At 40.9% G+C, this 13,738-nt stretch overlaps 1 protein-coding gene across 1 annotated transcript in view; it reads right to left on the minus strand.

Moving 5' to 3' along the window:
- tanc1b (tetratricopeptide repeat, ankyrin repeat and coiled-coil containing 1b) overlaps positions 1 to 13,738 on the minus strand; it is an 89,464-nt gene that overhangs the window by 66,968 nt on the left and 8,758 nt on the right. Inside the window, exon 2 of the mRNA XM_020594689.1 lies at positions 13,240 to 13,333. Coding sequence (XP_020450345.1) covers positions 13,240 to 13,300 — 61 coding nt within the window. The 5' untranslated portion in view covers positions 13,301 to 13,333. The remainder of the gene's footprint in view (positions 1 to 13,239; positions 13,334 to 13,738) is intronic.

Consider the following 13,738-nt stretch of genomic DNA (forward strand, 5'->3'; position numbering starts at 1 on the left):
CATGGAAAGACCATTCTAGCCATAGAGCTGGCTACCAGTGAAGTTCAGTAATTCTACAACATTCAAATTGCCCACTCATCATAACCACAAATTAAAATGTATGAATTATCAACCTGAAGAAAAGATTTAATACCTAACTAATAATACAGACTTAATGTCAGCAGACCCATCTAAATCACAACTGCAGATGTGGCAAACCACAGTAATGACACTCAGCTTTATTTATGTTTTCAGGACTGTGCTGCTTGGGGAGACCACAGCAGATTAGCACTGACGCCCGCCTGCAGCCAGAGGTTTGATGACATCACTAAAAACTGAACTACAAAAGACAAGCTACTATTAGCATCCAGTTTCCCTCCTTGGTAAAATGGTTGTTGTTGGGCTGCTGGGCTAATCAGAAACAGAGGCCCGTTTTCTCCATACCTCCACCTCACCACGGGGGAAACATAAGGTGTCCTGTGTTTTAAAGGGCTCCTAAACAAAGAAAAATGCCAGAGACAGGAAGCAGAAAGGTTGCAATGACACCTCTGAATACCCTAAGACATGTGAATGACCCAAGGGTCACCCAGCCAAGGCTACCTCGGGTAAACTGTAAAAGCAGGCAGCGTAGTTACTTGCTGCAATCACAGCAGGTCATGGCTGATAAGGGTTTCAGCCATATACTGTAGCATGTTAAAGTGATTATGGCGAGCCTGTAATTTTGGTTGCTTCTGAAAACAAGAGGCACCACATAAAAGTCGGTCGTCCGAGTACTGGTGAATAGGCTGCAGCATGTCACGGTGACTGCACTGCCATCTGACCGATACTATATAACACAGAGGGACACAAGGACAAGAAACTTGCCAGTGCTATTTCAGTTACTTTCCTAAACCATGGTTGGGGCAAGGCCTGCAATTTCAGCCCCTGCTGTGGTCAAGGAAATCAACCCTTTCTAATTATACAGTGCTGCCCCCAAGATGATGTAAAAATGATTACAGTCCCTTGCATGCTCTTTCCTCCTCATCAAAGTAAAGGGCCAAAGCCCACGAGGACATGCCCAAACCATAAAAACGATTCAATATTATTTCAATACACTGATTTAGAAATATAAATATTAAAGTACAAATCAATTATTGGCGCAAGTAAGTTAATCCTAAATGTGTACTCCAACCAAAGTTCAATATCACTGTATCCTACAACTGCAGTAATGTCATAAAGACAATAATAAATTTAGCATTAAAACTACATAAAGGCACATATAAAACCTTAACTGGTTGTATGCTGAGGAGAGTATCTTCACTGTTGGAAGCTGCACAAAATCACATTTGCATTCTCATTTAGTGAATAATAATCCTGTGCAGCCTTGACAAATGACCGTCCTCTTCAAATGAAAGTCACAATGAATCAAAACCTATTTCTTTGTTTCATTCATGGCCTAACAATCCTACTGTCCTACTCAAATGCTAGGTACTGTTCACACAGCCGAATACTTTCAAATGTCTTTCATCAGTACTTAAACCCATTGAGCTTAATTAATTAGCAATTAACGGCACCTAAGGCAACGTGGTAGGATAACTTCTAAAAAGGTACAAAGACCAGAATATCTCTCCATGAACCGCTAGTGAATCAGTTGTCAAACTGCAAAACCTATGCAATGCAAGTCTCAAAAATCATAATACATGCTGCAGACAGAGCAGCGGTGTTTCTGTTCAGAATTAGAATCAGCTTTATTGGCCAGGTGTGTTGGACGCACGAGGAATTTGACTCTGGTACATCGGCTCTCAATGTGCATGTACATATCCCCATGCAATGGGCAAGTAAACAGTAAACCAACATTTTGTCTCCTGCCTGTAGTATGCAATCCAAATCACTTCACTTGACACAAAAATTACCATCTACAGAACAAACTATCTTGGTTATACCAGAAAACACCATTTAAACAGTAGGAGTCATGATACTGGCCTATATTCTCTTCATACACATATATACAGGCACACAAACACACTCTCTATTAGCTTCTCACTAGATAATGAACCACAGAGAAAAAGAAGAAAGGCCATAATTAATGCAGATTCTTTCAGTCGACACACAAGGCACGATGACCACAGCACAATCCACCAATGAGGGGAATTCTCCCACTAGACTGAGTGCCAGTGTGGATTCTCAATGTACTTCCGAGACCAGGGTGACGGTCTCACAAAAGCTGTCACCGTGAACACACAGCAATCCACAGAAAGAACAATAAGCCAGACAACAAGGAACACAGAGTCGGGCAGAGTCTTTATGATGAAGGACAAATCTGATCTAATATGTTAATAAGATGCAAATCAGTCTGGTTCAAAACTAAATACAAAATAATCTAAAGACAAAAATGACTTGTCAAAGCAAAGTCATGCAAGGAGTCCTTCAAACACTTTGGAGGCATCAGTGTTTTCCCCATGAGGCCATTCTAATATCAGACCACTTTACCCAGTCAGTGGTAGCCATAGGAACAGTCAAAATACTGCACACGACAGCCTGATAAAACAAACTGTGATAACAAATCAAGCAAGCCAACTCTGTTAGTGCTCTTGTAACTCATTTTGTTACATGTATAACTTCCATGCGGCTTCATTTCTGGTGCAGAATTAAATGTATGGGGGATAAAATGCAACCAATGTGACATCTCTCCAGTGTAGCATCTAATTTTCTTTTCTTCTCACTTTGTTGATTGTATGTTAAGTATATTAACAGACAGCCAACAATCAAATTCCATTAACTCTTTAAATGCCCAGATGAACTCTCTTACTAGTTTCAAAGGGTTACTCATCTATGCTAGTGGCCCCTGAAGAGAGAAAACAACTGTGACAGCATCTTTAACTTAACTTGTCAGAAACAGGGACAGTTCCTGCAGCTCTGAAATCCTCAATTCAAATTCTCATGCACTTGATAAATAGGAACAAATTAGCTGCTTTATGCAAAGTTAGGATGCTGCAGGCAAGGCAACACTGCAGAATACTTGGAATCCAAAACACTAAGACCCTGTGGTTCTCCCTTTCCCTCTGGAGCAGAGCTCTGCAGTGGCTTTAGCTCCAGAATACCTTCCCCACTGGCCCCAGGGCAGAAAGACTGACAAGGAGAGGCCTTTGTGTGTGGAGGGGGGTGGGGGGTAGTACTGGGCAAGCACCATGACATTTCACATTCCTCTTCATAAATCGCCAATTTGAGGGGGTATGGGAAAAAATATGAGCCAGGCAGTATTTTTTGATGCTTCATTTCAGAAGTCTATACAGGGACGCAACAGGAAAAAAAAGTCTGCCAGGGGACAGTCAAGCAAATTTTAGTTAGATTATTTTCTGTTGAAGAGGAGTCGGATATGAATTTTGATTAACTGCTCGACCAACCTAAGAACAGACTGCACAGAGAAGAGCAGGTGAGCTACAGTCATGAAAACAAAATACTGCATACACTACACAATGATTGCAGACGCTTGGTCAGTCCCTCGTAGACTTAACGGTATACTGATGGTGAGATCTTACATGCCATGTGTGTTCACACATCTATTGGTCTCAAGGTTGCTGCTGAATAGTGTTCTAAAGGGTAAATGAAATGCACGAAGACCAGCACTGAAATGCAGTACTAGATCAGCTATAACCTCAAACTAAAACATGGAACCATTCTACTGTGAAGAAAAACTAAATCCACAAATGCAAATTACTGGTTAGAAAACCAGAACACAGCTGATTTGCATCTTGAGTGTTGAGGGCAGTTATAGTACATCACTTACTGTAACAAAAAATGTAAATACAAACAAAGACAACAGTGCACTTACATAATACAAAAATTTGATCATCCATGCAAATCTAAATGAACAGAGGGGCTATGTTGAACTGCCAAAGGCTTGAGCTTGTCTCATCAGAGTTTTCGAATAAATTAGGCCAGATCCACTGTTGACAATCGTGCCTGGAGACTTATTGATATTCATGCTAGCACTATTGTGTGTGAGGTCCCAATATGAATATCTCTCCACAGGCCTCCTTGGCATCAGTCTCTAGCCAAGCGGGGCACACTGCTCACTCCCACATTAAATGAAGTACTACTCTCACCGCCTATCCATTGTAATTCACTGTTAAGCTGTTGTCAGCTGCTAGAATGCTCTATATGTACTCCTGTATATGACTGAGGACTTGCAAAGAAAGGTTAATATTGGAAATCAACATTACAAATAACTAGTTTTCTTTGCTTTCTTTTTTTGTTTACTGTTTTTATGTTTCTTAATGTTGTTCTTATGTTTCTTTCTGGCAGTGCCCCTGATCAACAGTCTAGGTGACAATGTCTTGATTTGGAATAAAAAGCACTATTACATAGTCTCTTCGTAGATCTGTTGGTGCTGCACATGCATTAATGCTTCTAAAGTAAAACTATAACATGTCTCACATGGGTTGTGCATGGGGTTAATTACACCAGAGCCCCTCTACAGGACATGGGAACAGCTGGTGCAATTTAAGGTAAGGACAGATGGATGACCAAGGCCACATCTATACCATATACCATCTATAATCAATCTTTTTAACTCTGCAAAAACAGCTCTGGGGCCACTGGGCTTCAAGGTAGCAGAGATAAGAGATGGAAGAATTTTCTAATTTCTCTGTCAACCTTCGAGCTTTCTGAAAGACCCACTTCCAATTTTGACTTTGGTTCTGTATAGCTGCAGCAGCTCTGAGACAAAAGTGGAATTTATTCGCAGGCACAAGTGCAACGTCATCTGGAGCCCTATGTTGCCATGGAGATCTGGTTTAACAACAGGTTTGGATTGCCATTAGCACAGATCATTAGGCAGAGTTTCTGCTGGGGCCAGGTGAGGTCATGAGAACACCACTAACCCCTAGACAACAGCCTGCTCAGTAACGTTAAATGGACGATGATATGGCACAAAGGCCATCCATCCAGTCCTTCCAAAAAGAGCCTAATCCCATAAGCAAGCAAGGACTGGGACAAATCTTGGAGCTTTGTACCATCTTTGACAGGAACTTCTCCATCAACCATTAGCTCAGTGACAACATGATGTTTTTTCATTTGATTTTTTTTACATTTAAGACTGAAAACAGAATTAAAAGGTAAATTTCCCCTCGATGCTAAACAGACACTGCTCTTTATTTCAGTTTCAAACCACCTTTCTAAGGCATTACTCAATGTCACCAACAGAATTTCAAATAAAAAATAAGTTTGAACAACCTTTAAAATGAGACCGATATAAAGATGAAAAAGGATCACACTACGCAAACTGCTCCTCTTTGCAACAAGCACTATGCCCTGACCCTTTGAGGCTGGGCACAAAGGAACAGAGGTCATTAGTTCAGCCCGTCTCAAACCCTCCAGAGCAACGGATGGCAAGACATTCATCTACAGGCATAACTGCCAAAAAAAAAGAGCCTGTGTTCAGAAATGCAGAACAGATAAGCACAGAGCTATAAGTATGACAAAGGTGAGCGAAAGGGCCCCCCAGCCCGGTACTGAACAGAGGGCTCCACAGGCCCCCACAGACTTTTATGAGAGTCAGATCTTGTGACAGCATGGCTTGGTGTCTGCATACAGAGACAGAGAAAGATGAGAAAACAACTCTCGGAAAAGATCAAAGTCATTAAAGTGAAGCCAGGCAATGAACAGCTAGGACTTTGTGGGTGACAGGACAGTCCTTTGCAGAAACAAAAAGCAAAACTAAGCGTTTTTGGATTTTGTTTTTAAATCACACACAAAGGATACTAAAAGTATGAAAGTGAAACAGTAAAATCTGACAGAGGGGATGTTTCTGCCCAGGAAGGTCACGCTGTAATTAGAAAAACCTGTGGACCGCTGACCTCACCAAGCCCTTACATCTCATCTCATCACCAAGAGGGTCTAAAAACACCCTGGCATGTTAACTGATAAACTGTTTTTCCCCTCTTTGAAGTAGCAAAAGAAACTATTTGTGTTGGGGGGGGGCCTACGGTTGGTGTGTTTCTCTGATGTAGATGACATCATCCCGTTTCTACTGAGCCTTCATGTATTATTTGTTTGGCTTCTTGTCCGTTGCTGTGCACACATAAGCACCATCGATGATGAGTGTGTGAGAGCCAAATTAGGGCAATGGAGAATGGTCACCAGCTGCTACGGCAGACGGTGGGACTCGAGGAAACACTGGATGTTTTTTTTTCCAAATCCCTTCCCAGCACATTGTTAAAATGTTCAGAACCATCTTTAATGGCAAAGTATGTTTGAACATATATAGATGCACTGGGGTGATTGCTGTGTGCAGTCATACAGCCATGGATTCACTGTTCAGAGTGATGGCACAGGGGGAGAATCTGTCCTTGTGTCAGGTTGTTTCGGCATACAATGGCCTGTAGCGCCGTCCAACCAGACAAGGACAGTGACTTGCTAAATACAAGGCACCCTGTAAACCAACTTATATATCGCTAAAATTAGATTAGGCAGAATTACCACCTTTTACAAAAGCATGGCCATATTTTGGCAATGAAAGGTTAATTGTGACGCATGGAATGTGATCAGAAAATGATTAGGTATCTTTCCTCTTATGAGTCTTTTGTCATGTGAGGTAAAAATAAGGACTAATGTTTGTTGTAAAATGTGATGCAACCAGAAAACTGGCCAACCAGGTCCACTGGTTTCCCTGACAGCCCCTACTTTGCATTTTAGAAGGAAAGAGAGGGAGTATCTGATATATAGATATATGTGTGTGTGTGTGTGTGTATTTGTACATGTCTGTGTGTTAGTGAAAGATGTGGTCTGAGCTACGCCCTGCTAATCATTGCCTGCACAGTGCTTTGATAGCCATGCAGGTCTGTGCACTCAATGGCCTCCTTTGTAAATCAGGTGCATTCTTTTCTCCACCATTTTATATCCTACCACAAACGTCTACACATGAAAATCTAGACAAATATGACTGGGAGCAAAAAAACAGCAAACACAGGACAAAAAAAAAACCATTTCACAATTGTCAGCACAGTTTTATTTTAATTAAGCCTAATGTTAGAAAACAGCAGTGGTTGGTAACCTAGATGTAACTCTGTGTCGAGGCTTTTAAGTGAAACTGTTTTAGTCTTAAAAGTTCAAGTTGTACACTTAAACCTAGTTTCATAGCTGCACGTGTTTTTTTTTTTGTCCTCAGGACAAAGTGAAAAAAATTCCATGAGCTGATAATGAAAAAATGTCAGTGGTTGTGGTCGGAGCACCAGTAATTATGGTTAATCAAAGGATGTTAATAATGTATCTCCAGGGTGGTTACCTTGCTCTCTGTGTGCATGTGTAGTGTATCACGAAAACTGCCTTTCTGTTCTGTACAGGTCATATAGTGTTTAATCTGTGGTCTTGACTGTGAGCATCTTGTTTGTCTGGCATTCACAACTTTAAATTTTGCAACACAACCCGTTTGAAAAGAACAGTTCATCTTTTTTTAGCTAACAAATTTCTCTCTGTGTTTTAAGGATAATAAAACTACACAGACATGGCCTTTCATTGAAGTGCTACCTCTACCTCCATGCAAAAGTTTCATTCAGCCACTGTATCATCCATTTCTAATTCACCTGGAATACACGCTTATCCTTGGCATAAAAGCGGTTTCCTAATAAAAGAACATGTTAAAACTTCCACCCATGATGGAAGGACACTGTGAGGGAGTTTTGTCTAAGTTCCTGTACAAGCCACAGGACAAGGAGGGAGTGTGTCTCAAAATGGCTGCGGTAGATCTGGCTGGAGAGGAGGTTGCCACCCAGCTGTTCACAGAGAAGGACCAGGCTTACTGTGCACAGGCAGCCTGACAGTGGAACTGCCTGGGATCTCTTTACTGTTTATTAATGTCTCAGGGGAGGGCACTATGTACAGTATGTGTCAGAGAATTCACCATTATCCTGAACTTGGTTTAGTGCTTTCACCTCAGTGATGGTGGACAACTATCCAGCAAATAAGAAACATCTCTAAAGCTCCTTCTTTGTGTTTGGACAAATAACTGCTAAACCAGCTGTGGTTATTGTTTATTGAGGGAAGTCTTCCCATAGCAGTAAAAACAAAACAAAAAACACTGCTGATGTAAAATCCCCGAGGACAGCTAAAAGAACAACAATACAGACAGGGAAGGAATCCACGACGAAATGTCTGCTCTTATATTTAACAGTGTCATGAAAGATAAGGAATCTACAACATAGATAACAGAAGAGATAATACAGAAATCTGGGATTTGTTCAGCCTAAAGTACAATAAAGTACAAAAAACAACAGCTACAGTGCTTCCAAAACTACAGCTTATTAGCTTCATTAATACTTCACTGATAAGCCTAACGAAAACTGACCATTACAAGCTTCAGAAAGAAAATATTTGTTCCAGGGATTTCAAAGTAGGAAATTCAGTATGAAGAATAAACCAACTCACTTGGAAACAAATCACCGTTTCATGTCAAAACACCCAAGAAACTGCAGAGACAGCATGTACCAGTCACTACCACAGCTGAGCCAACACAGTTCAGTAGTTATGGTCTCTCTCTGTCTCGCTCGCTCACAGACACACACATACTGTACACGTCCCATTTGTACACAGGTCTTCTACATCGTCATCTTTCACTTTATCTTCCTGAAACAGAAATGTGGTTGCTCTTAATCAAAACCTGCCTATATCAAATGACATTTTACAGACTTAAAAAAAAAAAAAAAATCTTTTATGCCAGTAATCCGGTAACATATTACACTCTGCATATCCTCTGTTGAGCACAGCCACCCCCTGCCGTTGGAGACCTTGATAATGATGATAAAAAACATGTGGTCATTGTGGCCACATGTTCATTTTTTGGTTAAAAACCAAGCTGCTTTTGAAAAGACCACAGAAATGCTACCTTCTACGGTTCAGCTGCAGTTACCATAAAAAGCTATTAGAAACTGCATCTATCCCTTGTTCCTCCATCATGTTTTGGTGGTTATACCTATGATTCTTTGATTGGCTTGGACTGTAATTATTGTCCCAGTGCTGGGGAATTAAAAATTAAAGCAGAGCAGTCAGGATGGCCCCAGTTTTCTTTACTTGCAGTAAGGGTGTAACAATCCATTGATCTGGATCGATCAAACACCCCGCAGTCTGATGTCATCGATTCAAAATGTAAACATTTTGAGAAAAGAAACTTGGAGGGTTCCTAGGTGACACGTCTCACACGCATGTCAGTGTGGACTGACACATTTTATAGGCTCAATTTTTTTAAATTATACTTCTATCAAATTTTAGTTCATAAAAATATAATTGTGTGGAATAGGCAGATAATATTGCTTTATATCAATCGCAGGCCCCTGAATCAAACTGAATCGAAATCATGTTTTGGCATATTTTTAAGGATTGGCAAACAGCGGATTGCTGTCAAAGAGAATCGATATACATACAGTAGGATCCTATCATGATGAAAGTGGCGATTTACACCTCTAACTAACAGGTCTACTGCTTCCATCCAGCTACGTGCATTCATGTGTTCTGGCTCCATACTGCCAAACAAACTGAGGAAAGCCTTACCAGCTGGTGGTGGCTGTATATCTGTCTGTATGTACATGGCTTGTGTGCGTGTGTGTGTGTGTGTGTGTGTGTGTGTTGGGCATTGGAGGAATAAACAGCTGAAACTACTATTTGCCCCATACGGTGCATGCTAGTGTAACACTACATCACCCGCACAGTCAGACAACTGTCTGGCAGCTGCCTCAAGCGGCCATGCTCATCATGCGGGAAGCCCAGGTTGAACCTCCTTCAGGAGGCATTACCCAACCCACGCAGTCACACAGAGTCACACTCAGCAATTAAAGCTGAGTCAAAAATGCTGTTTCTCTGGGTCACATCATGAACCAATTGAAGAACTGACTAAGGCAGCCAGTGCTCTGCTCTGTGAGAGGGGAAAAAGGGCAGAACAGGTCACTTTGCCAGAAAGACCATTAAATCTTAGTGGAAAACTGCAGACTTGTTCACATGTGTTCAACCCAACCCACACAGTCAAACAGCTGCATTTGGCATGGCTCTTAAGAAACCTTCAACACAATATAATATGACAACAGAGAATAAACACAGCCATGCCCTGGGTAGCTTCTGTCTATAATTAATGCAGATGTACTACTGTTAACTCAAAACGCTGTTGAAGAATGTTTGCATTAATGGGAAAACAGGATGAAACAGAATTACACGAACTTGGCTTGTGACAAGATGCTGTCTGACAACTGTTCTTCCAACTTAGACCGAGCAGTTGGTTTTGCAGTGAACTACAAACCAGCCACCACTGTGAATTAATAGGAAGTAACAGATGAAACTTGCAGTAAAATCTGAAGGATGTGTATCCTCAGCGAGAACACCAATTAAAACCCCGTTTGTCTGTTTTTATCTTTCTGTGCTTCACAGACTTAAGTACTTAAAAAGGGATTCAAGTGGCAAATTCCAAACAGACTGAATATAGAAGAGGTAAGTGAGGAGGAGATGGAGGAGGAAAGATAGGAGGAGCACAACATGTAGAGACTAAATTAGCAAACTATGATCTTTTTGTGGTCTTGGCAATGGGGAGATCCCAAAGAAGAGCTAATGACTGTAGTGGTATCTGGCATGGGGGCCAAGTTTCCTTGACTGCTTTAAAGTTGCCTCCAGTCCATAGCCACCATGTCATGAGCAACATATGCTGAGCTATCTTGCAATTATACCATTATCAAGGTCTTTCCTCCCACTGATTTCCATTATATGTCACTGAGCAGATTTTAAAAGGAACCTTGTCCTCCTAGTCCTTCTGGACAGGAAAGTGCAGTTCAGCCCTTATGAACGCAGGCAGGTCTGTGAAAAATGACCGGGCTGACTAATAAACATCAAACAAACTTGGAAGCAAGCCAACACCAACTGTCAGATATAGAACACTGAGAATTATTGCTCAAACATTACCACTGATGCTGTATCAAGTAACTGTTTACCAGTTGAATTCAATTTTAATACGGCAATAAAATAAAAACACGAGTGAATGACACAACTCTACGGCACTAGAGGTGTATTTTCTTTCCCAAACCATCACCATCAAAATGAAATCTTTATTCAAGCAGTGCAGAAGGTGCAATGAATATTTTATGTGCAATATACTGTCTCAGAGACCATTAACTATACTGCAGTGTGCATAATTTGATTAACACTGCCTTCCCCATCAGAGCTTCTGTGTTATTAACTTCATTTCAGGTCCCTGGGAGGGCGTGAAATTAAACAAATTCACCTGATCAAGCACAACAGACAAGTAAACACAGGGTGGTATAATATGCAATTAAACATGTTCACTGCGACTTACAATTTGCAAAGACAGTACGGTGTTTAACTCATCAAAATCTTAACAACGATCTTTCACGAACCATAATTAAGGCCATTTAAGAAATAAATCTTACTTATCACAGGCTATTACAGGTAATTTGCTAACAATTTCACACAGCATCACACTGAGTCGGACTTAGAGAAACATCTTATAACGTCAGAATAAAAAGATCTGCAGTAGAAATATCTGCCCTGTGCGGGAGCAGCAGTGGGAGAAGGTGACCACTGCTAGCCGTTGTGCCACTGTGACCTTAAACAACAGAGAGGAATGGCCGGATTTTATTGTCCGAGCATGAGAAAAGGAGAGAGAGCGCTGCTCTGGCTTGATGGATGGGGTCCAACTGGGAAAGTGAGGCTAGAATAAAGGACCTATGTCCCGCCATAAACCTCCTGCATTTAAGAGCATGTGTGTGGGTGAGGGTGTGTGTGTGTGTGTGTGTGTCTGGAGAAGAGGGAAACGGTGATATCAGAGTGATTCATACATCCAAGGCAGGCTGCAACAACCCTACAATATTAAATTCTCCCTCTGTACTGTACTGGAGAGCGGGTGAAGGGACTGCTGTGTAAAGCTCTCTTTCCCCTTTAATTTTGGCACTGACTGTTGAGGGAAACAACCACGTCAGACAAAGGCAGAGACCAGAACTATGAGACATGTAACTACTGTATACAGTGACTGTTTGAAGTAGACTAGAACCAGTACTGTGGTGCCAAATCAAGTCTAGACTGGTAAATGCAGCATAAGCATAAATGGTCAATCTGTTAAGGCAGATCACTAGAGGGGGCCACTGCATTAACAAGAGACTAGTCAACAATATATTGCCGAGAGTGACTCATGTTTAGTCATGTCAGAAATGATTTTCAAAAGAAAAGAAAACATTGGTTATGACACAGCACCTGGGTTGTTTCTACAGTCCCAATTAAATATAAAATGTGGATGGTCTCCAACTCTGAACTGAGACTTTCAGATTTAATAAGGGCTCTATGAATTTTGGATGACAGAGATGCAGTGGGCTGGAGCTGGACTGTGTTGCCAGTGGCATACAGCATGTGAGCGTACACAGTTCTAATTGTCTCCACATCATCCAGATGTGGTCTGTACTGGTCAAGGTACTTTTATTGTAGGTGCTGTGACCCTGGTGTGATTCCAAGAGATCACGAAAAAAGAATTGAGACACTGAGGGGTTCCAAAACAGCAGTGGCTCACGCTATCATGTAGCTTCAAAGAGCTCCATTGTTTTCTGTGGGGAACAGTGGGATTTATCAGGAAATTACTATGTTTGATGACTTTTACAGCCTTGCAAACTAATTCTGTGTTTTGTTGTTGTAGAAAGCTCCGCTAATTTAGCTAGTTAGCTACCTAATGTATTAAAGTGACGCCAAAAAGGTTGTAAAGCGTGTTGTAATACATGTCAAACATAAAACATCACAAGTATAATTACTGCTTTTGATTTCAACTTCTTACTTTAGAACATAGCAGCCGAGTCAATGTAAATTTATGGTGCTGCTCCTGATGTTTGGACATGTAGTATTTTGTACATCTTTTCCTCCTTATACTGTGGGCACAATATTTAAATGTGTGTCAAACAATTACGAACCACACAGGACTCTTCAAAGAGTCACAGACACAAGCAGTGAGGCTAAATCATTGGCCATATATTCAAGCAATTTCTGTGAATGATGGTTTAGTTGACAGTATGTTTGTGCACAGTATGTAAGTGCACACTAAGGAGGGAGTAAAAAATGGGCTTTCATCTTAGCTTTTTCATCTGTTTTCATAAACACGGCGAAGGTCATTTCAACGTTCACACTCTGAATCTTAATAAGAAGGATGTCTATGAAATACACTTAATAAAGTCAAGAACAGATTTATGAACCCGACTGCTACAATAAAAAAACCTCTGAAATAGAGTTTGTGTCTCCTGATCTTCCACATACCTGCATCCTTCTTGCTTCCCTTGCCACCATCTCTGTTCTTCTTCAGCACTGACTTGAACATAGCAAGATTCCTGGAATCCTCTTTGTAGATCCCCTGAAGGAAAGGAAAACAAAAACGTTGAAAACAGAAATGCATCCACTGTCACTCAAAGAAAACCATGGAAATTATATGGAAATACAAACAGATCTATTTCTATTCATGGTACAAAAAAGGGGCAATTTTCAAATGCAAATAAAAATATATTAAAACACTTAAATATCCAGGTCTTTTTACCTCAAACTAGCCAAATACAATACGTGTCCTCAAAAACCTAACATAGCCATGGCAGAACAGTGTATATCCGCATTTCATGCTGCTTAGCTAGCACAGCACTCCCAATCCTGGAGGTCATCAGTGAGGGGGGCATGGAAAGAATGTTCTAATATTTGAAGAGAAAAGGACAAGTTTTGCTTATCTTGTTATGCAGGAAAACACTGTCGAATGCCCTGAATTCCACAT

Source organism: Monopterus albus, unplaced genomic scaffold (genome assembly GCF_001952655.1).
Source record: "Monopterus albus unplaced genomic scaffold, M_albus_1.0 scaffold24.1, whole genome shotgun sequence".
Lineage (NCBI taxonomy): Eukaryota > Metazoa > Chordata > Actinopteri > Synbranchiformes > Synbranchidae > Monopterus > Monopterus albus.